The sequence below is a fragment of the Chinchilla lanigera genome, unplaced genomic scaffold (genome assembly GCF_000276665.1).
Source record: "Chinchilla lanigera isolate Chin_1 unplaced genomic scaffold, ChiLan1.0 scaffold00051, whole genome shotgun sequence".
NCBI classification, from domain to species: domain Eukaryota; kingdom Metazoa; phylum Chordata; class Mammalia; order Rodentia; family Chinchillidae; genus Chinchilla; species Chinchilla lanigera.
This window is the reverse complement of record NW_004955452.1, coordinates 14,179,340-14,204,674: the sequence shown is the minus strand read 5'-3', so window position 1 is coordinate 14,204,674 and position 25,335 is coordinate 14,179,340. Positions and strand designations below refer to the sequence as shown.

The following is a 25,335-nucleotide window of genomic DNA, read 5'->3' as shown; positions in this document are numbered from 1 at the left end:
GGCCCACAGTGTCTCTGACGTCAGGACCAGACTGTACACCCCCCAGGACAGAGGTTGTGCCTTTACCCCCAGTGCGTAGCCCCATGTGTGGTACAGGTAAAGGTAATTTTTGTTGAATGAATTCATGACTGAAATGGAAGACCGCAGGGCAAGGGGTTCAGGACTGGTACCCCCGTGGGGGCAGATATCTCCGGGCATTGGGCTCCTTAAGTTCATCTCAGAACTCAGGAGGCCACCTGCTCCCACCCTTCCTTGGCAGCAACAAGGACAGACAGGATTGGCAGAATTATTCTTGCTTTATTTCTGGAGAAGTTTGATCAGATGCAATAACACTGATTCCAGGCACGGGCAGGAGGCATGGGTACCCCTGAAGCAACCAGTATCCTGTGGCCCAAGGTGCCCCCCAACCCCCAGACCTGGGTTCCCCCTCAGTTACAGTTAAATAGAGAGGAAGATCTCCCCAGGGAGCCTCGGGAGGGGGGTCTGCCTCCTGTACCCACCCCCTCCACACCGACATCTGAGCACAAGCTATTTACAGTATTCACATCCACTGTACCCCACCAAACCAAGGCAAATACTACAGGTGGCCCTTCCCCGAGGCGGGGCCAGAGAGGCTGTGAGTGTATGTGTGTGCGGCGAGAGGGAGTGTCCGCGCGTGTGAGCACACGGATGCGCTGAGGAGCAGGGTCTGGCTCCAGCCAAAGAGACATCAGTCCATAAGGTGCAGGTTAACAACAACGAAGAGGACGCACCCGCAGGGCCCACGCCACTTCCATCTTTGTTCTGTCTCTTCCTCCTCTGGACATCCTGGTGGACGGTGCAGAGGAGGCCTCATAGCCATGCCCGGATCCAAGGCCACCCTTAAAGGACTTCTGGGGAAGGGGAGGGAAACAGTCTCGGTGAAGCCTGCCCCAAGTGCAGATCTTGGGGCCTTCGGGATGGACCAAGGGGAGGGCAGGGCTGGGAGTCCGGGAAGGAGGCTAGAGTGGAGGAAGAGGGCCAGGGGTGAGGGGCCCCTACCTGTGACCTGTGGGGGCTGCACCACTGCTTTCTTGAGGAAGGCTTCTGCCTCTGCAAAGGGTAGGAGTGCCTCCGGGGCTCGGCCCAGACTCTTGTCCCCAGAGGGTCCCTTGGGGGAGAAGCCGTTCTCCTGATGTCCTGGGAGAGGCTGCAGGCCATTCACCAGGGAGCCAGGCAGCTCCTTGCTTGGCAGGCTGTGAATATGGGGCTCAGTCAGCGCCCCACCTCAGTGAAACCCAGGCCTCCCTGCAGCTCCAACCTGAGGCTGCCTCCTGCTCCGGGTCCCTGGGGTGGGGGGCTGGCACCTCCACTGCGGCTCCTGGGGGGCTGGCTCCTCCTTCTCCACTGCCTCCTTCTGCAGCTCTGAGGGCCGTGTCTCCGCAGTTGTCACAGGATCTGTCTCAGGGAAGCAATGACCATCAGCCAAGGGCTGCAGAGCACGTGAGGCTAGAGGACAGGGGTGGGGGAGGTGATGGGGGTGGGGGAGGCGATGGAGGTGGAGGAAGCAGGGCCTTTACCTGGGCTGGAACTATTGGCTTCTGCCTCCTTAAGGTCCTGCTTCTGCTTTGAAGGGGAAGAGCAGTCAGCCAGGAGGGCCCTCCGAACCCACCCAACTGAGGTTCTGAACTCTTCTCCCTCAGCCCACGGCCTCCTTCCTCGGCTCCGGTGCCTTCCTACAGCCTCCTGCCCTCACCTGGAGCCCGCTCCCACTCGGAGAACCCTCACCTTGGTTTCAGCAGCTTCTGACTTCCGAGTCCTCTTCATGATCTCCTCCAGACGCTGTAGGGAGGCCCCACATCAGTTAGTCCCAGCTTCCCTCCGGCCAATCCAGCCAGGAGCCAGATCCTGCCCCAGCTACGGTTCTACCCTCTGCATGACCAAGGCTGGACCCACCGGAGTCCACTGCCTATGTACCCTTAGCCGACTGCCTGCAGCCCCTGGGGAGGGAGGGCCCCACCCACCAAGCCCGCCCACCAAGCCCGCCCACCTTTCTGCGCTCCTGCCGCTCCTGCTCCTCCTTCTGGAAGTGCTTTTCCCGCTCCAGACGCTGCCGCTCTGCTTCTTCTCGAGATCGAGCTTCAGCCTCCTCTTTCTGCCAAAGATGTCTGTGAGCTCCAGGCACCTGGCCAAGCCCTCCTCTGGGTTACAGGTCCTGCGCCCCACCGGGACCCGCCCGCCTGGCACCTGTTTCTGGAGCCGCTCCTGCTCCTCCTGCTCGGCCTGTGCCTTCTCTCGGGCCTCTTGCTCTTCCCGCCTCCGGGCCTCGGCCTCCCGCTCTGCCCGGGCCTCTGTCTCCCGCGCCAGCTGCTCCTCCCGCATTCGCCTGGAGGACAGAGAAAACTGTAGCTTGGTCCTAGCCCCCTCTCCAGTCTCAAAAGGACTCACTCGGTGCCGAGGGCGCACTCACTTATCCCTTTCTGCCTGCAGCCTCCGCTCCTGTTCCTCGCGCTCCCGCTGCTCCCGGGCCTGGCGCCGCTTCTCAGCCAGGAGCCTGGTAGCCTCTTCTCGGTCAGTGGTGCCCGCCATGGGTTTGCTAGGGGTCACTGCGGGAGCGGGGGCTGGGGGTGAGGTCGGGAGAGCAGTATCTGGAGAAGAATCAGGACGACGACGAGTCAGCACACACTGGCACGGGCGCCCTGCCCACCCCGTGCCTCCTGGACTTCAGGGGGACCCGCCCACTCCGCTGCCGCCATCACTCAGGCTGGCCTGTGCTCGGAGACCTGGTCCTGCCGTGGGCAGGACCAGTTCCCAGGCATCTTTGGTGGCCCACAACCCTGCCCACCTCCTCTGCCCATGCAAAGCTGGCTTCTCTGCCCTGCCAAGCTGCTCTGCAGGCGCACCTGCAGGGATCTCTGCAGCCGCAGCAGGCTGAGCTGGGCTGGGCGAGGGCGTGGGCGTGGGCGAGGGTGCTGGTGAGGCTGGGGCTGCTGGCTCCTTGTCCACACTGGGCCTCCTCTTGCTCTGGTTCTTGTCCTCAGACACTACTGCGCCGGGGCTCTCCTTGGCCTCCTCCTTCCTGCGAGCCCGTCCCTTGGGTGATGCAGTGGTGCCCCGAGGAGATGGCGGTTTTGGAGGCAGAGTGTGGCCTGGCGCTGGGCTGGGGCAGGGGGAGGCAGGCCTGTGCCAGGACAGGGAGGGAGAGGATGGCCGGGCCTTGGATTTGGGGCTGAGAAAGAAGGGAAGGGTTAGAACTGCAGGCCAGAGTGCACAGGAACATGCATGTAGCCACTCCCACTGAGCTTGTTACTTCCTTAGGGAAGTGTCCCCTCCCTTGGGCTAAGCCCTCCCGCATCTAGGCAATCTCACAAAAGCTCAACGTTTCCTCTTTGTGCTTATATTCTGGTTTGTGCTCCATATGGTGGCTCATGCCTGTAATCTCAGTATTCATGAGGCTGAGTCAGGAAGATTGCAAAGTCAAGGCAAACTTGGGCTACCGAGTGAGTTCAAGGTCAGCCTGGACTATATAGTGAGATCCTCCCTCAAAAAACAAAACAAAAAAAACCCCTCATTTGCAATTTCATATTTATGAGATGAATGTCTATCTCCCTGACAGTCTGCACACTTAATAAGAGCAAAAACTGAGTGTGGTTCAGTTCGCCAGTGTCCTTAGCACCCAGAACACTATGTGGAGGGTCAGCTATTCATTCAGCCCAAGTATATACTGCATACTTACCAGACATCAGGCACTGTTTTAAGTGCTGGGGCACTTCAGTTAAAACAACAAAGAAGGAAAAAAAAGGGGCGGGGTAGAAGAGGAAGAGAAAGAAATAAAGATAGGAGAGCAAGACAGGAAGAATTCATCACCGGAGGACTCCCGCTCTCTCTGCAGGGAGTCTGCATTGGAGACTGAACCCAGGGTCTTCACAGAGCTACGTCCCCAGCCCTTCTTTATTTGCTATGTAGTACCAGCTGGCCTTGAGCTTTCTATGTAGGCCAGGCTGGCCTTGAACTCATGGAGATCCTCCTGCCTCAGCCTGCTGAGTGCTGGGGTTACAGGCATGCTCCACCATGCCCAGCTTTTCTTCATTATTTTGAAACAAAATCTACCTCAGTTGTCCAGGCTGGGTTGAAGTTGTGATCCTCCTGCCTCAGCGTGTTGGGATTATGGGTGGGAGCCACCAAACCCAGAGAATTTTTATTCGTGAGTTCCCAGCAAGTATAGTATTTGTTTGTTGTCTTTTTGAGACAGGGTCTCGCTATGCAGTTTCAGGCTGGTCTCCAACTCCCAACAATCCTCTGAACTCCCAAGGATCCCCTGAATTCCCAATGATCCCCCTGCCTCAGCCTCCTGAGTGGGAATGCAGGGTGCTGGGATTACAGGTGTGCACCACCACACCTGGCTTTGTTTGTTTTTTTGGTGTTGGGGTTTTTTTTGATACCGGGGCTTGCTGTGTATTACAGGCTGGCCTTGAACTCACTATGTAGTCCAGCTGGCCTCGAATTCGCAGGTATTCTCCTGCCTCAGCCTCCCGAGAGTACTAGGATTACAGGCGTGCACCGCCATGCCCTGGTTTCAATAGAGTATTTGTGAAAGGAGCAAATGAAAGGCCAAGTGAAGTGCTCCGCCCCGGCCCCCTCACCTGAGCTCGGAGGCGGGGCCCGAAGAAAGGCGCGGGCGCCCAGGCGCAGGTAGTGACTGCCGCTTCTTGAGGCTGCGCTCCCGGGCCAGGGCACTCTTTTCCTTCTCGTTTTCCCGCTCCTTGTCCTTCTTCTCCTTTTTCTGCACCTGGCGGGGCAGGGGCGGGGGGAGAGGAGTAGAGGTCAGGGGCGCCGGCATTCCAGCACCCGGGCTGCCCGTCCCGACCTGTGCGCCCACTCACCGGCGAGGCCTCCGGGCGGCGGCGGACGTGGGCGGGGCTGCCCCCGGCGCTGGGCTTGCGCCGCTCGCCGGAGGCAGGGGCGCAGCGGTGCCCGCTTCGGGGGGCGCTGCACGTCGTCAGGGGACTGGCAGAGGCCGAGCGCGGGCACACCGGCACGGCTGCAGGGGGATGAGGGCGGTGGAGGTGTGGCCAGGGCGGGAGACTGGTCCCTGCCCAGCCCCTCGCGGGGCGTCTCCCACAGCCGCCGGCCCTACCCTGGTCCCTGCCGTTGCGGGGCAGCGTGACCGCGCTGCGACTCCGAGCCAGGAAGGAGAGGGTAGGTGTCATCAGGCGATCCACGATGCTGCTCTCCCAGGCACTCAGCTGCAGGCTGCGATCTGGGGGAGGAACACCAAGTGAAGCTGGTCAGCCTGGGCAGAGGCCCGGGGGAGACCAGGTGCTGTCCCCATGCCAAGCGCAAGGATTCTCACCCAGGAAGACTGTCCCCCCAATCACGCGGGGGCCACGCTTGTCCTCTCTGAGAGCTGGACCTCCACTGCAGACCCAGCCAACAAAACCCTTGTCAGGGCAACATTCTGCATGCTTCAGGGTCCCCGCCTACCACTCTCCCCAGGTGAAAGGGCGCGGCACTGAGCACAGGAAGGAGCCCCAGGACGGCGGAGGGCGGAGCGCTGAACGCTGAACTGCCCTCTCCCACGCCCGCCTCCGGGCCCTGCATTTCCCGCTGGCAGACCACTGCCTGGGGCAGACATGGTCTCACGGGTGTGGGCCAGCAGGGGTCTTTACACTCCTCTGACCCGGCCTTTAGGAGTCCTCTGCCAGGGAGAGGCTGCACGGGGCCTGGCTGCCCTAAGCCACCCTGCTCTGTCCCCTCAGCTGCTGGGTTATTTTTAAGCCTCAGTCAGGTGGAGTTGGTGCAGCAGCTGATTTGGTCGCTAGGCAACAGAGCAACCAAATAAAAGCGAGAGAAACATAAATAACTCCTATCATGGCTCCTTCATATGTAAGCACCAGGGCATGGTGGGAATGAAGGGGCTGTGCCACCCTGGTTGGCTGCAATTCTGGAACCAGCCAAGGCCATGGCTGGGGCTCTGATAGCAGAGAGGGGAGAACTGCATGGCCCTCTAGGGTGGAGCCAGGATAACACACCCCCAGCACAGCACACAGGCCAGTCTGACTCAGGGGCAAAGCCACCTGTCAAAGACTGGCTCCAGCCAGCTGGCTGTGATGGAGATGAGGCTGCCTTCCCATTCCCACCCCACAGCCGCTACCCCCACGTTGCTCTGGAGGCCCCTGCCAGGCTTTCCACACTCTTAGCCATTGTACTTTGTCCCTGTTCTCCTCTCCTGCAGGGCACAACTCTGTCCTCAGGATCCAGACCCAAATGCCGGCTCCCCCAAAGGGCAGAGAGGCCCAAGTGGGGTGGAGTGGGAACGGGGACCTGCTGTGTATGAGGGCTCCAGAGAGGGGTATCCTTGCTAAGCTCTGGAGGAGGCTGGATGGGGGCTCTGGATGGGGAAGGCTGGGCCTTCTCTTACTTCTACTGGGGGAGTTCCAGAGCGTGGCAGAGGACTTTGAGAGCCGCTTGTTGATTATAGAGTCCACGTGTTTGGGCAGGTTTACTGCCGACACGGAGCACCTGCTCCCACCTGGAGGGGAAAAGACACGGCATTAGGGCCGGGCCAGACGGGGAGCCAGAGGGGGCACTGAGGCCTTCCATGCAGGATGCTCCGAGGGTAGGCTGGGAGAGGGAAGAATGGGCAGGCTGGGATGGGGAGGAGGCAGATTTGGCTCTGGGAGAGGGAGGGTGGGGAGATGGGGGACCAACGACAACCTGGGTTGGGGGAGCCGACGGGGAAGGAGCAGAGGGAGATGTTGTGAAACTAGAAAACTACAGCCTTCCTGGCCAGACCAAAGGAAGCCATTCTCTAGGGCTGGGTGCTCCAACCCCTCCCCATGACCATCCCCTCCCCATGACCATCCAGCGTTGGCACTTGCTCACACTACCCAGCCAAGGTGATATGGATACAACACCCAGGTCCTGGGACAGTGCAAAGACATTCTAAACAGAAAAACCCACAGTCACAGTCACTTGCACAAATCCACATATTTCAACCAGACACATAAAGACATGCAGACACAGGCATATATAGTAAAACTTATGCATGCACACGTGTGCAGACATGCACAGAGAGAAACACAAATAGCTGAAGTGTGTCAGACCCAGATGCACACAAAGCACAAACACATCAAAGCAACCTAATCATGATATTTATAACAGCTAACATAGGGTGATGCTCACCGTGTGCCAGGCACTGAGTTGGGAACTCTACACATGTTACCTCACTTGACCCTCCAAACATCTACCTACAACCTCGGAGGCAAATAATAGTGTTATCTCCACTTCGCAGAGGCAAAACAGTGAGAAGTCGGAAGTTAAAGGTCACACCACCAGGGCCAGAGCTGGGACCCAAGTCTGTCTGACGCAGGAGCCCTTGCTGATGTACACAAGGCCACAAACACACCACTGTAAATACAGTAAACTACACAACACAGATCCGTGGGCACGTACCCAGGATATACACAAGTAGAACTACAGCACCTTTCCACTGCACAAAGACATCCAGACACAGGAGAACACACATGCCAGTAACGACTCAGACCAAATCCACGGCAAGCCTAATGAGAAGAACTCCGAGACAAACATCTACCTTCTAAGACAGGGGGTGACAGTTTTCTTTAAATATCCACTGCCTGCAGGGCATTAAAGTCCTCTTTCAAGTATTGTCAACTAATAAAATTGACTGCAGCAAAAAAGGCTACTCCTAAAATGATAGAGGTTTGAAGAACAAACCAAATGGAGAGACTCCATCTCTGATTTGATAGTGGAGATCCTTGGAAAAGGACACTTTGGTTTACAGACCATTTCGGAAGACACACGTCACACAAAACAAGACAATCTAGCTCCTTGTGCAGAAGCTGTTCCCCTTCCCCTTGCCAGGCCCAGCCTTGGCCACTCTCAAGCCCTTCCAGCCCACTCACTGGTCTTATTTCCTGGAGAACTGTGATGAAGAGCCCCTGCCCAGGACCAGCGCTGCTGCCGGATTTCAGCCCACGTCTTCTTCACTGACCGCTGGATGGCTGCTTCATAGCGTTCCTGGAGCCAGGTGGGGAGAAGAGGAAAACCTGTCAGAATCATCTGTCACGCCTAGGAGAGGCTTTGTCCTTCCTGTGACAATACTTCCCCTCTCCCATTCCTCCTGGATCAGGGCAGGTAACCCAGGTCACTGAATGCTTGCTGGGGTTAGGGGCCCTGTGCAACAGATCCCTTTCTACTCCTTGGAGAGCTTTTCAATATTCTTGAGTCATTTCCTGGGTGTGTGAGTTGCTTCTCTGAGGGTGGGGTGGGACTCTCCTTGCCTGGAGCTCCTAGGCAAAGCCTCTTTACCCCTTGGCGCTGGGGCTCAGAGTCCTGACCTTAAGACTGCTGTTTTCCTTTAGCCTGAGGCCGCCAGACAAGGCCAACCCATTTCCTTCATGGCCTCACCAGCATGCAAGCCAGGCTCTACTCAAGTAATGAAGCTGGGCCTTTCACTAACACATAGCTGTGTTAGACTCCGACACATGGGCACAGTCCCAGGGACAGACACTGCACATATGGGAACAAATGAGTCTGCAGCTGCAAAGATGCCCCGACACTGTAACCAAGGACGCAGCTGTAGATGTGAATACAGGTGGAACCACACAGACACAGACTGATGGAGGGATGAACAGCGACATGTGCACAGTTCGCCAGACACAGATATGTGGGGATGGTGTGTGCAGATCCATGCAGACCCAGCTGCAACCAGGACATGAACACACCTTGTTTTTCTCCAGCTTCTGCCGCTGCCGCTCCTCCAGGGCAGCTCTGCGCTGCTCAGCTTTAAGGCGCTGTTCTTCTAGCCGCCGCCGGCGCTCCTGGAGCTGCTTTTCACGAAGAGCCTTGGCCTTCTCCTCCTTCTCCAGCCACACTGCTTTCTTGGCCGCTGTGGGGGGAAAAGAGCCCGTGGTTTGTGAGGGAAGCCTCCTCTGAGTGTCCTCCCTGCTACTCTAACCCAGGGGGTCTCTTTCCTGCCTGCCTGGGCAGGGCATCCATCCCCAAACCCCTCACACTCAGGGGCTTCCTCAAAACAGCCTTAGGGAGTCTTATTTCTGCCCACACTCAGGAGTGAAGGAAAAATGAGTTCTTTTTCTTTTGTTTTTCATGGAACTCAGTATTGTATATAGGGCTTTCCAACTGAGTTACATCCTCAGCCCTTTATTCTTTTTATTTTAAAACAGAATCTGGTTAAGTGACTAAGTTGCCCAGGCTGGACTCAAACTTGCAGTTCTCCTGCCTAAATCTCCCAGAGTGCTGGGATTACAGGCAGGTACCCCCACTCCTAAATAGTGTGAGATTCCCATCCATCTTGGGGGCCTACTGAACAGATTCCTACATATTGTGGTTAAGGGGATTTGGGGTGAGGTGGGAAGTCTGGGTCAGAATCTCAGCTACTCCACTAGCTGGGTGGCTTCCATAAATGCCTTCATCTCTCTGAGCCTGTTTGCTCCTCAAAATGGGCTGGGAGGATTACAAGATATAACACCTGTACTGCTCTTAGCACAGTAAACGTGAAGTTTTCCAGTAATGTCAGCATTAATCATAGGATGCTGATGATGACGACGATGATGATGCAGGTGACGCTTCCCACTCACCCAGGTATTTGGCCCGCTCTTCTCGCCGCTCCTTTGCCAGCTTGTGTCTCTCTCCTGCCTTCTTTACATCTTAGCAGAGAAAACAAGAACAGACAGGTCAAAAGTTCTGTCCAACAAGCCAGCAGCCTTGGAACCCTCTTCGTAGGTCTCACTTCCTCTCTGTCCCCAGGTCCTGCAGGGCAAAGGGGACTCCTTCAGGGGTTACCATCCAGGGCTGAGACCTGAGCCAAGGGGTTTGGGCCCCAGGTAGAATTATCATATGTACCTTGCTTGGTGGGAGGGCTGTCAGAGGCTGGCACTGCTGGTGGGGCTGGCTCGCTGCTCCTCTGAGGAGGTCTAGCATCCTGTGAGCCGGTGGCTGATGGGCTCTTTGCTTCTGATAAAAAGGATTCTTCCTGTGGGGGGACTGGCCTATGATCAACCTGCCCTCGGGAGCTCTCTGGTTCCAGTGGAAGCTGCTTAGGGCTAGTGGCATTCTTCATGGCAGGAGGGGTGTCCGGAGGAGTGTCAGGGACCAGGGATGACATTGGTGGTGGTGGTGGGAAAGGGTCACCTTCTGGAGAAGGTCTTGGCTCTGAGGGGATCCTGGAGACCATGGCTGAAAGACCAACACAAAAGAGGACATAGTGTCAGATTGTGGATCCATGCTGTCAGCTCTGCACATAGCTATCTCTCCTGCCCAGCAGACGTGTTCACTCCCTCACAGGTGTTCTTTCCAGATGCCAGGCCCAGTATGTTCCGATATAAGTATTATGGTAAGGAAACAGGCAAGACCCCTGCTTCTGTGGAACTCATTTTCTAGCAGGACAGACAGACAGACAGACAGCTATGAAATTGCAGTAGAGTAAGTACTGTGTCTTGAGCAGCACAGTAGAGATGGTTAACCTACCTCTGGAGATTTCCTGAAAATGTACCAACCAAGCTGTGACCTGAAGGATGAGCTGGAGTTGGCACAGCAAGGAAAGGACGGCTCTGGCAGAGAAGTGCCTGAGCAGAGGGCAGAAGGAGGTGGGGTATGTTGGGGAAAATGGCAAATATCGGTAGCACTTGCCAGTGCACCAAATGGTAGTGACCGGTTTCACCATGTGCCTCCCCCACCTTCTAATCTGTCCCTAGGTCACTGTCCAACCTGAGGCCAGGTTCACACTGGGCTAAGCACACCAGGCTGATCAAGAGAAAGGGTATGTGTAAGCAAGGGCACAAGACCCAAAGCAGTGTTGCTAAAATCCCAGGGGAGTGGGCAACCCCCTATGTCTATGCATACTTCATAATCATTGTTCCCCATTCACCTTTCTTTTTCTTTTTTTTTGGTTTTTTTATTTTTTTTTTCGGGTATCGGGAATCGAACTCACGACGTTGCGCTTGCCAGGCAGGCGCTGTGCCGCTGAGCTAAATCCCCAGCTCCTCACCTTTCTTTTTAAAAAACGTTTTTGGTGGGTGGTGGTGCTGGGGATTGAACCCAGAGCCTTGTGCATGCAAGGCAAGAGAGCTACCACTGAGCCACACCCCCAGCCCCTAAAAAATTTATTTATTTTTTTGTTTATTTTGTGGTCCTGGTATTAAACCCAGGGCCTTTGCCCTGAGCTACATTCCCAGCGCACACACCCACAATCTTGTGCTGTTTTGTTTTTGTTTTTGTTTTGGCAATGTGTTCTTTACTGTAAAACTTTTTTTTTTTTTTTTTTTTTCTTTTTGAGACAGGGTCCTGCTATGCAGTTCAGGCTGGCCTTGAGCTCACTTTGTAGCCCAGGCTGGTCTCGAACTTGCAACGATCCTCCAGCCTCAGCCTAACATTTTTTTTTAAATTTAAACATTCAAAAAAATTTAAACATTCACCATGTGTTTTCAGTCACACCTCATAAAAGACACTAAAGTGCCAAGTAGGGAAGGCACAGAATTTGGCAAATACACACTTTTTACGCCTGTGTATGCAGTGAGGCAGTTGATTATCAGGGTGCAGAATCAGTCAACTGAGGGCCCAATTCTGATTTTACCACTCTGAGACAGGAAGGCAGAATCTGCTTCCCTAGCAGGTAACCTTGGGTGATCCATTCAACTTTTCTGCACCTCAGCTTTCATATCTATCGAATGGGTGTAACCAGTAAAGTGCACAGTATAACTCACATGCCCACAAATGACACTTCACTCTTTCCCTGTGGGTTGTGTGATCTCCTAAACAATATCCTTGACAGTTGAGCCTGGTGCCATCTGCTGCTATCCTCTGGGCAATGAGGGGATCCATAGGGCTCACAGCCATGGATTGGGGCTCAGGGAGAAGGGTGGCATTAGTGGAAAGCAGTTTATATTCTTTCTGGGGCCTCCTCCCTTCTAGGTCCTTTGTTCTGGGAACTCTGGCCCTCAAGGTTTGGCAAACTTCACATTTTTGTGGGTGACAATGTATATTCAGGGAGAGTCCAAACCCAAGGAGTCATTTTTAGGACTCTAAATGTCTTCTCCAGGGACCAGGGAATCTAATGGTTAGTTAGTTCATTAATCTAATGGGTTCTGAAGCCAGACTACATGAATATGTATTCTGGCTTCCTCAGTACCTATGTGATCTTGGGCCAGTTATAGATCCTCTCTGCACCACAATTCCTCTCCTACAAAGTGCAGATATTACCTACCTTACAATATCGTGATGAGTGTTAGTTATAACAACCATTAACATTTGTGTATTTATTGAGGCTTCCTAAGTACAAAGTGTCTTACACATCCCAGCTAATCCTCACTGACAATGTCTTTGAAAGAGATGCTATAAACATCACTTTCAAGCTGAAGACAGCGGCACACACCTGTAATCTCAGCACTGAGGGAGGCTAAGGCAAGGACAAGTCCTAAGGAGACACTGTCTCAAAATAAAAAATAGAAAGGACTGGAGCTGGGCGTGGTGGCACACACCTGTCATCCCAGCACTCTCAAGGCTAAGGCAAAAGGATTGTTGCGAGTTTAAGACCAGCCTGGGCTACAAAGTGAGCTCAAGGCCAGGCTGAACTGCATGGTGAGACCTGGTCTCAAAAAGATCAAGAAAAAAAAAAAAAAAAAGAACTGGGGTTGTAGCTCAGTGGTACAACTCCTCTGGGTTTGATTCCCCAGTACCACAAAAACAACAACAACAACAAAAACAAACCCTCATTCAGATGAGGAATGCATAGAGAGATTAGGTAATGTAAGGTCATTCAGCTGGTAGGTGAAGGAGCCCAGACTTGAACCTAGCATCATCAGCAGAACCCACATGTGACACCCTTCTTTGTCTGTTTAAGGCAGTACAAAGTGAGAGTGCTAGGTAACACCACCCATGGCGCACGCTATTTCCTTTCATTCCTTCCCCTCCAATGTCTTGGGCTCCAAGCAGGAGACCCGGCTGAGGCCTTCTTTCTACAGTGACCAACTCAACTCTGCCAGCCCCTAGGCCAGTGACAGGCCCCCAGCTCTCCCCATACCAGCTAGAGACAGCTATGTGGTCACTGCTCATCTATGTCTCAGCCAGCTGCCAACTCCTTAACTAATTCCAATGGGCGACAAAACTAGCAGCCATTTAGTGAATGCTTACTATTCACTGGCAGATGTATCCTACACCCTCCCAACAACTCTGAGAGGCAGATACTCTTTCCTATTATACAGATAAGGCAACCAAGGCCTGCCTTGCTGGTGACCTGCCCAGGGCCATCAAACCAGTACAGAGTGTCGAGTCAGGATTTGAACCCACGACTGTCTGGGACCGAAGCCTGGGTGTGTAGTACTGAGCTTATTTAAGGCTGAGGGTGAGGCATGGGTACGGCCCTTCTCCAAGGAGCAGTGCGTGCTGCAGGTGTTGCAAGGTTGGAGGCGGGTATTTGTCTACACCTAGGCAAATCACACCATGCAAGACGGTGCCTCCCCAAGTATATCCTGACTAGCCAGGTGAAGGGAGGCTGGGAGGAGCGAGGACCCACACTGGGCATCAGATGCAGTGGAGTGAAAAGGTCTTAGGCTTCAGAGTCAGACCTGCCTGAGTGGGGACCCTGATTCTGTAAGGGACCCCGGCCAAGCTCTCTGCATGTCTGAGCCTCAGTTTCATTACCACGTTGTTGGTGCAGATGGTGAGTGGGTCTGTCATCCCGGCCCCATCGTTAACAGCACCGCCCTGTGAAGCTGTGTATTTCTCCTGGCCTCTGCCAAAGAGCCCCTAGGTCAAGTCTTCACTCCACTGCTCTGCAACCTTGTTCTTCTCAAGGTCACCAGTGACCTCCACGTTGCTTAATTCAGTTTTCTCTTTTTTTCTTCCCTCCCCTCCCCTCCCTCCTTCTCCTGACCCTTCTCTTCCCTTCCTTTCCTTTTTTCCTTCTTTCCAGTACTGGGGATTGAACTCTGGGCCTTTACACTGAGCTACATCCCCTACCCCAGCCTTTTTAGGGTTTTTTTTTTTTTTTTAGGTTAAGAGTGGGAAAGGTTTACTAAGAGAGATAGGGTGCACTCAAGAGGGGGCACTCCAGTGCTCAAAGGAATGAGGCACACACAGTTGGGAGTTTCAGAATAGGAATAGCTCCTAAGAGACTGGAGGGGTCCCGAGTGGGCTGTCCCCTTTTTAGTTTTTTGAGAAAGGGTCTCACTATATAGTTCAGGCAGGCCTTGAATTCATTGTGTAGTCCAGACTGGTCTCGCCTTGAATTTGTGGTGATCTTCCTGCCTCAGCCTCCTGAATGCTGGGCCTTGTCTGTATAGTTAGAGGCCTGCACAACTATACCATGTTCTCCAGCCCCTTTGTACATTTTTTATTTATTTTTATTTTGTTAGTATGTGCTTGCAGTACACAATGATTACAATCATTGTGGGGAGTGGGTATGTGCATATAACACATCTTAATACTATGTCCTGACTTTTAAATTTTGAGGCAGGGTCTCACCAAGTTACTGAGTTACCCAGCCTGGGCTTGAAGTAGTGATCCTTCTGCCTCAGCCTCTCAGAGTGCTGGGATTACAGGTGTGTTCTACCATACCCAGCACAGGGGCCAGTCTTCTGGTGTCTGACGCAGCTGACCTTTTGGTGCGCCTTGAAATACTTGCCTCACTCCGGTTTGGAGACGATACTCTCGGTTTTCCTTCTGCCTTGCCGGCTGTGACTTGTCCTCTCTGCTGACCCCTCCCTAACTTCCTAATCTCCCAAGATGCACTTCGTGCCTGCCCCCAGGCTCAGCTGAGGAGCTCACCAATTGTCTGTCCCCACGCTCCTCTGGTGATCTCATCCAGACTCAGGCTTTTAAACACTGTCCCTCTGCTGATGACAACCGACTGTTTCTGCAGCCCAGACCTCTCCCTGGAGTACAATTTTGCTCATGCAGCTCCCTTCTTGACACCCCAGATGTCTCACAGATGCCACAAGCTTAAAAGTCCCAAACCAAACCTCCTTCTCCCCCAGTTCAATTTATGGCAGCTCCATTCTTCCAGCTGCTGAGGTCTCTAGAGCCATTTCAGACTTTTCTTACCTTAAGGCCCTCCCCATGTATAATCTCTTGGCAAATCCTTTCAGTTTTATCTTCAAAATATGTCCCAAATCCAACCACTTTGACTGTCTCTACTTCTGTCACCTTCATCCAGTGGCTGCTCTTCCTCATCAGAGACCCCTGCGCCCATTCTTTGTTCCCCATTAATCTGAACAGCCATAGTGATTTTGTCTAGAAATAAGTCAGATCATCTTGGTCCTCTGACAAATCCTCCAAAGATTCTCCATCTTGTGGGGAGGAAAACCCAAGGCTCAGCAGGACCCTCTCTCCCTCTCCAGCCTTTGCCCTCCCCTCTGGCCACTGTCCTCCTCTCTTGGGGCTTGGCATTTGCTGTCCTCTTTGCTGGGAAGTCTCTGCCAGTATGAGACTGCTGGCCTCATACCCTCACTTCCTTCAGATCTTCACTCCAACATCACTTCCCAAAGAAGCTTCCTCTGTGGCCTATTTAAAATTACAAACTACAATGGAAGGCCTCTGCTTTCCAATAAAATATATATTCAGTTGAATACAGGGCTTTCTCTCTGAGCTACAGCCCAGCTTTTTGCATTTTTTTTTTTTTTTTTTTTTAAGACCAGATCTCATTAAGTCATTCAAATTGGAGCTCAAGCTTGTGGTCCTCCTGTCTCAGCCTCCCAGACAGCTGGGATTACAGGCATGTGCCACCACACCCAACTCCCAATGGTATTTTTTTGTTTCCACTCTATATTTCTCCATAAGCATTAATCCCATTTGTTTGTTTGTTTAGAGACTAGAAGCAGGATCTTACTAAGTTGCCCAGGCTGTTCTGAACTCCCAAGCTCAGGCAATCCTCATGCTTTAGCCTCTTGAATAGCTGTGACTATAGGTGTGCACCACTATGGTTGGCTCATTAATTACATATCAGTATTCTGTCCTACTGTTAGACTATAATCTCTAGGAAGGCACACAGTTTGTCTATTTTGCTATTGTCCTATTTCTAGGGCCAACAGAGCCCAGCACATAGGTGTTCCATAAATATGTGAGGAATGAAGAAGTGAATGAACTCCACCCTGGGAGATGGCCTCACACATCTCTTACCTGGATGACTGCAAAGTCCTGCTCTACCACACACACCTTGCTCTCCACCGGGCAGCCAGAGTCATCTCTCCTAAATGCAGATCTGATGGGGTATTTTTCTCTACTTGAAACCTCCTCTGGCTTCTAAAGATAAGGGTAAATGCTAGAACCCAACCTACAAGTCTGTCATAGTCCGGTACAGTTGTCCTGTTCCACCATACATCTTAAATTTTTCTCCAACTCTGTTCCCCACTTGATTCCAAACTCTAGCCTCACTGGCTTTTTAAAAATTCTGATAACAGGGCCAAGGATATAGCTCAGCGGCATAAGCACCTGCCTGGCAAGTGTGAGGGCCTGAGTTCAATTCCCGGTACGCCCGGCCCCCCAGTTCTGATAACAGGGCCAGGGAGTGTAGCTCAGTGGCACAAGTGCTTGCCTGGCAAGCTTGAGGTCATGAGTTCGATTCCTGGTACCAAATAAAATAAAATAAAGATTCTGATAACAAAAATAAATAAATAAATTCTGATAACAATGCAAGCTCCTTCCTAGCACAAGACCTTTATACAAGTGCTTCTTTTCTTAGTTAACTGCTATTTATCTTTCACACCTTAGTTTAGCGATCATTTACTCAGGGAGGCCTTTACTGGCCTCTATGGTCAGGATCCATTCTTTCATTACATATGGCTATGACTTCGTGTGCTTTTGTTTGAGGCTCTGTCACTGTTACAACATCCTCATGTGGTCCTTCCCTTATTGTCAGGCTCCTCCTAGACTGAGGCAACACTGAAAGGGCTTATCCACTCTGCTCTCCACTGCATCCCAGCAGCCACTGCTGGGTCCAGGACACGGAGACAGTCAAAAGATGCTACTGAGTGAAAACAAAGTGCCAGGAGGCCACCCTCACCTAGAGAAGGTGCATGTGAAGGGAATAGTTACTAAAGATCCATGTGCTCATTTATTGCAAAGGGATAAGCACTTGAAGGGAAGCAAAACAACTCCATCTCAATAGAGTTTGGGCAGCTTTTTGGACTAAGGCACTCAGGTAGAAGTTAATAAAAATAATACTGAGTGTTTACTTTAGCAGCTGAACAAGAACAATTTCTCAAGAGGCAAACAAGACATTTAGAACTCTTCTTGTGACCTGGCAGACTATCGACATTGAATACAAACATTTCTTCAGAATTATGCCAACCCTGAAAAAATATTGTACAGTGTAATCAGGAATAAATTGTGTGAAGCCAAGTTAATTCCTTGGTTAACTATCTACATGGTATAGTTGATCACTTTCTGATTATTCCCATTTTCAACTATCAAGTATGATACTACAGTTACTTAACTTTATCTTATTTTTGGTCTGTGTCAGATTGCGAGGCTTTAGCCACTGCCAGTTTTATTTTGCTCTATTGATATCTACCAGAAGTGTTTGCTAAGAACTGGATAAGAGACAGACAGTTTGTATTTCTTTCTTGGCACAAAGAGCATTGGTAGGGCAAAGGTGCAGGAGCTGGTTACACTGTGGGGTCAAAAGGTTCTGTCTTCCTAAGCTCCCCAAGTGATAGGGGAGACGTGCCCTGGGGATCTGCTTAAAGATGGGGCCGTCACATGTCTTGTGTTTCAGGTGCCAAACCCCCCACTCCACACTCTAGAGCTGGCAGTCCTTTTCTCCTGCCCCTCCCTCCTCACACTCCAACACTCTTGCCAAACAGTGCTCTCACTGCATTTTGATAACTCAGTCTGGCTTTTCAGTGCCACCCCCTGTCCTTGTTGTCAGTGTCACAGCTCATCCAGAGAAGAGATTCCCTCCTAGGCACTTTCGCAGTCCCAGAGCCTCATCTAGGACTTGCCTAGCACCAAATAGGAGCCCTGTGGCTATTTAATGAATATCAGTACAGATGCATAAGGGGTGGGGGGTGGGGTGAAGAGCAGTTAGACCTGCAAAAGGTTGCAAGGCCCAGACAGACACAACAGGATGTAGAATCTAAAACCAGGCATGGTGGTGCACACTTGTACACTTGTAATCCCAGAACTTGGGAGGCTGAGGCAGGTGGATTGCTGCAAGTTCGAGGCCAGCCTGGGCCACAAAGCAGAACCTTGTTTCAAAAACCAAAAAAAAAAAAATAAAAATAAAAACAAAACCTAAATGTGGTGATCCCATCAGAGCTCTATGTGTCCCTGCCAGCTCTTAAGCCCAGAAAGGGAACTGGCTGGGGATGTAGCTCAGTGGCACAAGTGCCTGCCTGGCAAGTGCAAGGTCCTGAGTCCGATTCCCAGTACCAAAAAAAAAAAAAAAAAAAAAAAAAAGTAAAAAGTAATTTAAAAGCCCAGAAAGGGAAACAAACTATTTAAATCCTATCATAAACCTGGCACTTTCCCTTCTCTCATTTAATCTGTATGACAACCTTAAAGAGAAAGTACCACCAATGGTCCCACTTCACAGGTGAAAAAGTTAAAAGGATTGTTAAATGGATTGCTCATGTCAGTGTCAGAGGTAGGCTTAAATCCAGTATTGTCTGATGACAAAATCCTTATGTCATGCTGTTTCTGGTGGGCGGTCACATCACCCAGCCCTACGGCTCCTACAGGTTCCCCACCAAAGGAAGTGATGGAAGTGATTTGGTGATTCCCCTAGGGAGGTTTCCCTCACAAAAGCAAAGGGTGCAGGCGAGGCAGGCAGGCCCTGAGCTCAGAGCACAGGAATGCAGGGAAGGCAGGCTCAGCCCAGGCTGGCCATCAGGAGGCCGGAAGTGAGCAGTCTGCGCTGGGGTGTAGGGAGCCACTCACCTCTAGGGAAGATCAAGGGAGTGCCCAGGTGAGAACTGGTGAGAACTGGGAACTGGGCTGAAGCAGCAGGGTACAGAGGGGGACCCCGGGAGCAGAGCATGGGGGAAGGAGAGGCCTTGAGAGGAGACAGGCTTCCAAGGTGACAATATTAGTGCAGACAAATGAAGGCAGGAGGGCAGACACAGGGGCAAGACACAGTGAGACAGACATGTACACAGAGAGATGGAGAGACAGACAACGCAGACAGGGCCTAGACATTCTTTTGTGTCTCAAGACACTCCCCTCTCACTCTGCCACAGGCAACAGACTTCTTAAAATTCAGAACTCCACAAGGACACACATGCATGGGTACAGGCAACTCACACACGTGCACAGAGATCCAGTGTCTCCCATACATACTCCTTTAGCGCACCCCATTATCTGGAGCCTGAGATAATCCAATTAACAAAAGCAACAGCTAAACTTTATGTCAGCCTTAACTAGACACTTTAGACTCATTAGTTCATTCAGTCTTTGCCACAATCCTATGAGGTAGGTATTATTACCTTACTTTACAAATCAGGAAACAGATTCAGCGAGATTAATACACTTGCTTAGACTACACAGCTGGTGAATAATAAAGGTGGGGTTTAGATGCGATTCTGAGTCTACACTCTTGGCCAGCTACCCCAAGGGGTAAGTCTCTTGGTTTCCCCTCCTCCTAGACAGCACTGGGTTGGGACAATGGTGATAGGTAGAAAGAACAAAGTTTGGGGGCTGACTGATTGTGAGGCTTGGACAGGATGACTCTTAGGGGCAGCATTACTACCAGCCTAGATGGAGGTAAGCAGCTTTGGAAGGGCATAGCCTGTCCTAGTAGTTGGGCAGCAGGACACTGGAGCCAGAATGTGGTTTCTGTGGATGATAAAGCTCGGAGCCCTACTGAGAACCACAGATCTGAAGGAGCCCTCTGGGCCAGCTGACAGCCATTGTTTCCAGCCTCCAATCAGGAGCACCCACTTCCTGTTATTTTAGGCAGCAGGAAATGACCCCATCCCACAGCCTGGGCTCCACCATGTCCCTCCCTCCACCCCAGCAGGGCAGCTCAGGCAGAGGCCTAGTTGCTGAGGGCAGAGGCTATCTAGTCTGACACTACTTTGGGTTCAGGACCTCCTTATTCAATTTGCTCAGACTCCAACCTGGTAGGATTCACAGGGAACCCAGGGCTCTACTTTTTCCTACTGGAGAAGAGATCAGTGCATTCCCAAGACTAAGATGCCCACAGGTGGCAGACTCCTGTAATCCCAGCACTTGGGAGGCTGAAGCAGGACGACTGCCTCAAGTTCAAGGTCAGCTTGGGCTAACTAGTGAGTTCGAGGCCAGCCTGGCACTTTATAGAAGGGAAACAGGCCAGACACTGTCACTGGCTAGCATGGCCATAATTCAGCTTAGAGATTTGCTGCAAACTTTAAAATTAGACCTGATTTCAAATCCTGCCTCTGTTCTTAGCTGTGTCACTTAAGGCAAGTGACTTCAACTCTCTGGGCTGCATCTGTAAAATGGGGTAATACTAGCCCCTACTCTTAAGACAGTCCTGAGAAACAAATGAGACAATGCACTTGATATGCTGAGTACAGTGCCTGGCACAGTGAGGTCCCTTGACAATAGGAGTGGGAGACCATAAATGGAGATAAACTGGTTCACGAGGGACTCTGCGCCTGGCTCACATCCCTTACAACCAGTGAGGATCGCTAATGGGGGGCAGCAATACTATGCACTCTACCCGCTTACAGTCTCTCTGCTTCCCTCAGGCAGAGCTGCAGCTGAGAGGTGATGGAGGAAACACTGCAGGCTGTGCCCTGGGTGCCAGGCAGAGCTACCACCAGTCAACAAAGCTGCATTATCTGAGCTTGGCTTCTTGGCTCCCTCCCTGGCCTTGAGGGGACCCAAGGACATGGTTTCCAGCTGTTTGTGACCTCATTTCCAGGCTGGGTCAGACCTGAGCCCTGCCCTTACACCCTCAAGTGCCACCACTCTTGTCCCTGCTTTCAGACTTTTGCCTCTTCCCTCATCCTTGCCGCACTAACAGTAGGTGCCCATCCTGGGCAGGGAAGAGGGCTAAGCTGGCCTATTGCTCCTTCCTCCTCATTTGCATATGTGTGACTGCACATTAGGGGCTCATTAGAGGCCTCATTACTGGGCCCACCAGTCAGCCCAAGGGTGGGAGGAGCTATCAGCAGGAGGTAACTGCCTTAGGTATAGCTGTGGCCCATTGTACCAGTCTCACCAACTTCTACTCACTCTTTCAGGTCTACCTCAAATGCCTCCTCCCCGCTGTGAAGGCTTCTACAGGCAGAGCCCACAGCCACCAGATCATCACTGCACCTGACTTCCCTTGGGCAAAGGTCCCTGCAGTAAACACATCTGCTTTCCTCATGGGACTAGGGGCCAGGAGCTCCCACAGAGGACTGTCTGATTCAGCCTCCTATGCTTAGCACTGCCAGCACAGCAGTGGCACATAGCAGGGAACCAGTATAGTGTGCAGGACAGCTGTGGCACCCATCTCTTGGATCTTCTCTCCCAGTCCCACTGTGCCATGTCCGGTACAGGGGCCCCTCTGTTCCCCAGATAGACCCTGGCTCATGTTTGCTCAGAACTCTCCTTCCCTGGCCCTCTGTCTTATTTACCTCCTGCAGTTCTATTCATCACATCTCCTCAGGCATCTGAAGTTATGAGAAATAGCAACACAAACCAAAGCACCAGCATTTATTGAACACTAATACCTTGCCAAGGCCTAACGCTGAGGTTTTTGTTTGTTTTGTTCGTTTGGTACTGGGGAGATTGAACCCAGGGGCACTCTACACTCTACCACTGAGCTATACAGCCCAGATCCTTTTGTTTACTTATTTTTATTTTGAGACAGGTTCTTGCTAAGTTGCCCAGGTGGACTGAACTTGTGTTCCTTCTGCCTCAGGGTTTCTCAGTATAGGATTACAGGCATGAACCATCATGCCTGGTTTGTGCTAAAAATTGTATGTGTTAGGGGGAGGGAGAGTTGGGGAAGGGGAAGTAAAAAGAATTAAGATGTGTTTTGTACATATACCAACTCTTCATGATGAATACAATCACGTACTGCAAACACGTACTAATAAAAATAAAATTTTTTTAAGGAAAGAATTTTATGTATTCATCTCACTTAAAGATCCTAATGTCTCTGGGAGATAATTTGTTACCGTTATTTTCATTTTACAATGTGAAGATTTAAGACTTAGCTTAAATGACTTCCTGGAAGTCACACAGTAGTGTTATGAAGTAGAACTTAAACTGTTTGATTCCAGAGTCTACACTCTTACACAAACTGCTTTCAATTCCCTGACCCTGCCCGCCCCCGTATTTCATGCTTCCCCTCTGGCACCAGTTCCAGTGAGCCTAACCACAATAATGGTAATAACACTTTATTGCAGGTGCCTGTGTGCCAGGTTCGTTCAAGTTCACCCCTTCTCCAACCCTTGCATTAACCCCACCAGATTTTTTCTTTTTTTCTTTTTTCTTTTTTGTCTTTTTGAGACAGGGTCTCGCTATGCAGTTCAGGCTGTGCTTGAGCTCACTTTGTAGCCCAGGCTGGTCTCGAACTCACAATGATCCTCCTGCCTCAGCCACTCGAGTGCTGGGATTACAGGCGTGCGCCACCATGCCTGGCTAAGCCCACCAGATTGATACTGCCCCCATTTTCTGGGGCAGAAACTGTGGCTTCAGGAAATAATCACTTGCTCCAGTCCAGTGGCCAGTAAAGACCCCATCTGGGATTTCCCATCCAGGTCTTCTGATTCAAAAGCGGGAGCCTCCTTTTCTCCTACCCTATGCTGTCTCCTGTTAGTGCCCAGTGTACAAGTACACAAAAAGGAGACGCAAAGAGAGCAGGGGGTCACATCCCATACACTCAGAGGTTCAGATACGATATGGGCCTCAAGCTCCCTGAGGGCACAGGCTGTGGGTATGACATTTATTCCCAGTGAGCCCCTACCTCATAGGAGGACTCCTGTCACCTTCAGCTTCTGTCTGTGTGAGGACTAGCTGCCACCCTGCCCCAGGTTCTCATGTAACTCCACCTACACCCTGTGACTGGAGATTCTCCCCAATCCCAAACCCTGTATGTAGTCCCCACCCTGAACTAGGCCACTAGGCCCTCCCAGTACTGGCAAGCATCCCATTCATGCCCTTATATCCAGTCCAGTCCCCCAACCCAATGCCCTAATTATAAACTAGCCACTGCTCAAGTCCTCTACTGATCACTACTCCTATTCAGGCCCCCATATATACATCAGTGCCAAGAACCTTCAGGTGCAGGGGGCCAGTAAGCAGATGGATGACCAAGCTGGGCATCTCTGGGTGTCCCCTCGTAGGATAAGCAGAGCCAAGACAGACATCCTTGTTTTCAGCACAGCCTACAAACCCCCTGACCTCCCCAGGCTGGTGGTAGCCTCCCTTCTGTGTCCTCCCATACCCAACACCCACATGGTCCCCTCTAAGCACCCATCCTGGCATGGGGAGGGGCCCGGGAGGGGCCCACCCACAGCTCAAGTGGCCCCACCTTGTCCTGAGCTCTCTCTGCACCCACAGACACTGTTTCATCCTGGGCCCACGCCCCAAGGGGCAGGGAGGTGACAGGATTAGGTTTGGGATTTCATAGGGGTGTGAGGATGGAGCCACCTCCCCCCTGAGTCAGTGGGAACAGAAAGAAATTGGGTCCTCATCATCATTCTCTTTCCTCCTCTTCCAGGAAGAGAAAAGCCCTCCCTCCAACCCCAGGCCCAACCAGAAACCTGTCCCCACCCCCTCATCAGCTGCTCCCAGATCGAATGGGATTTGCAGAAGTCCTGGGGACTGGTGGCTGGTGGGGTGAGGGGTGGAAGGGGAGCTCTGGCGGTCTGGGGCCTGGAAATCTAGTGAGTGAGTGTGTGTATGGGGGGCACTGAGAGAGGAAGTAGGTATTCACAGCCTCAGGCTGGGGAATGATGTGGCAGGCCCTGCAAGCCTACAAGCACCGGCCTTGAGCCTTCACCTCATTCTGCAGTGTGCGACTCAGTCCCCGAGAAGCTGAGAAGGCGCGCGGGCAGGACAACCAGATTTACTTTTGTCCTCTCGCCCAAATCGGTCTGGGTGGGCTCCGGAGCAGACCAGGCTGCAGGGGAAGCGGCCCACTCCCCAGCTCCCGCCCTCGCCCCAAACAATGCCGCCTCCCCCTCCCCCTCGCCTTTATCCGGCGGGTTACTTGGCAGCCGCCGCTAGAGACCTCCCCCTCCTCTCCCTCCCTCCCTCCCTCCCCGCCCGGCCGCAGCAGCAACAGGCCCTTTGCGCGGCAGCTGGACGGATGGGGTGGGGGCGAGGTCTGAGTCTGGACCTGGGCCTGGGCGCGGGGGCGCGAGATCTTCGGCTTCGGTGTGCAGGGCCTGAGGATTTGGACCCCCAACACATACATTCAGGCTAGGGTCACAAGTGCCCACAGAGGATGGGGCGCGGGGACAGAAGCCCAAATCAGAAGAGGAATCTTCAGGGCCCGGGTAGATCGGGAAAGGGGATGACGTGGGAAGCCGCGGTGACATAGGGCTGCGACGGAAGGGTCACCCCAACCGTTCCCGAGCCGGGTCCCAGCGGATCCCGCTGCCCAGTGCGTTCCGGCGCCGGAGGTGGGGGAGGGGGCCGCTGTCAGAAGATGCGGCGGTGGCCCGGAGCCGCCGTCGCCGCCACAGCCTTTATTTTTAAACTTCCAAGTGGTTAGAGGGCGCGGCGCGGGGGGGTGGTGTCCCCCGTCCCTTCCTAGCGGCCGGCCTCATCCTCAGCCTCCCCGCAACCCCTCGACCTTCCTCCCACCGCGCCTCCGCGTGGCGCCCGCGTACCTGGGGGCGCGCCCGGCTCTGGCTCCGCACGAGGGCCGCGCTCCATGGCTGCGGCGTCACGCGGAGGGGGGGGCGTCTTGGGGTCTCAGCGGCGGCGGCGGCGGCGGCCCGAGGCCAGGACAGGAGTCCCACGGCGCATCACGCCCGGCCCGCCCTGCGGGCAACGACTAGGAAGCGGCGGCGCTCCGTGGAAGTCGAGGCTGGTGGCCTGCGAGGCTCGGAGTCGCCGGCTGTCCAGGGTCTGTCGCTCCGGTCGCGCTCCGGCTCCCAGACCGATGCCGGCCCAGTCGCGGCCGCGGCCCAACCCTATTGTACAGCCCGGGCTGGGCCTGGCCTCCTGCTGGCGCGTACCAAGTGCGGCGCGGGGAGGGCCGACTCCTCAGCGCGGGGAGCCGAGCGACCACCGGTCGGCCACGCCCGGTACCCCGCCCTGGGGCGCGGCACTTGAAGCCGCCTGACACTGCTTCTGCGACTGCAGCGGACGCGGCGCCGCGGCTCCGGGAGGACGTCGGCCGAGCCGCCTCCCCCTGCGGCCGCACTTGGTACGCGCTGCCGCGCGAATAGACTAAGTAGGGAGCGCTCGAGT

The 25,335-nt window shown here is 53.1% G+C and overlaps 1 protein-coding gene across 4 annotated transcripts; it reads right to left on the bottom strand.

The window, feature by feature from the left end:
• Positions 1–277: 277 nt before the first annotated feature.
• On the bottom strand, positions 278–24,834 carry Map7d1 (MAP7 domain containing 1). 4 transcript variants are annotated; one of them, XM_005395177.2, is made up of 18 exons: positions 24,750–24,834; positions 9,844–10,176; positions 9,579–9,647; positions 8,706–8,869; positions 7,884–7,998; positions 6,380–6,490; positions 5,096–5,218; positions 4,842–4,999; positions 4,602–4,747; positions 2,862–3,187; positions 2,429–2,606; positions 2,206–2,344; positions 2,009–2,113; positions 1,747–1,800; positions 1,539–1,584; positions 1,326–1,416; positions 1,021–1,214; positions 278–872 (listed from the first exon to the last, which is right to left on the bottom strand). In XM_005395177.2, the coding sequence occupies exons 1-18, from the start codon at positions 24,793–24,795 to the stop codon at positions 862–864; spliced, it is 2,409 nt and encodes an 802-aa protein (XP_005395234.1). In that variant the 5' UTR covers positions 24,796–24,834; the 3' UTR covers positions 278–861. The 4 variants fall into 4 exon arrangements, with proteins under 4 accessions (XP_005395234.1, XP_005395235.1, XP_005395233.1 ...); XM_005395178.2 differs by having other exon boundaries at positions 1,539–1,581; XM_005395176.2 differs by having other exon boundaries at positions 4,842–5,218.
• Positions 24,835–25,335: the final 501 nt, after the last annotated feature.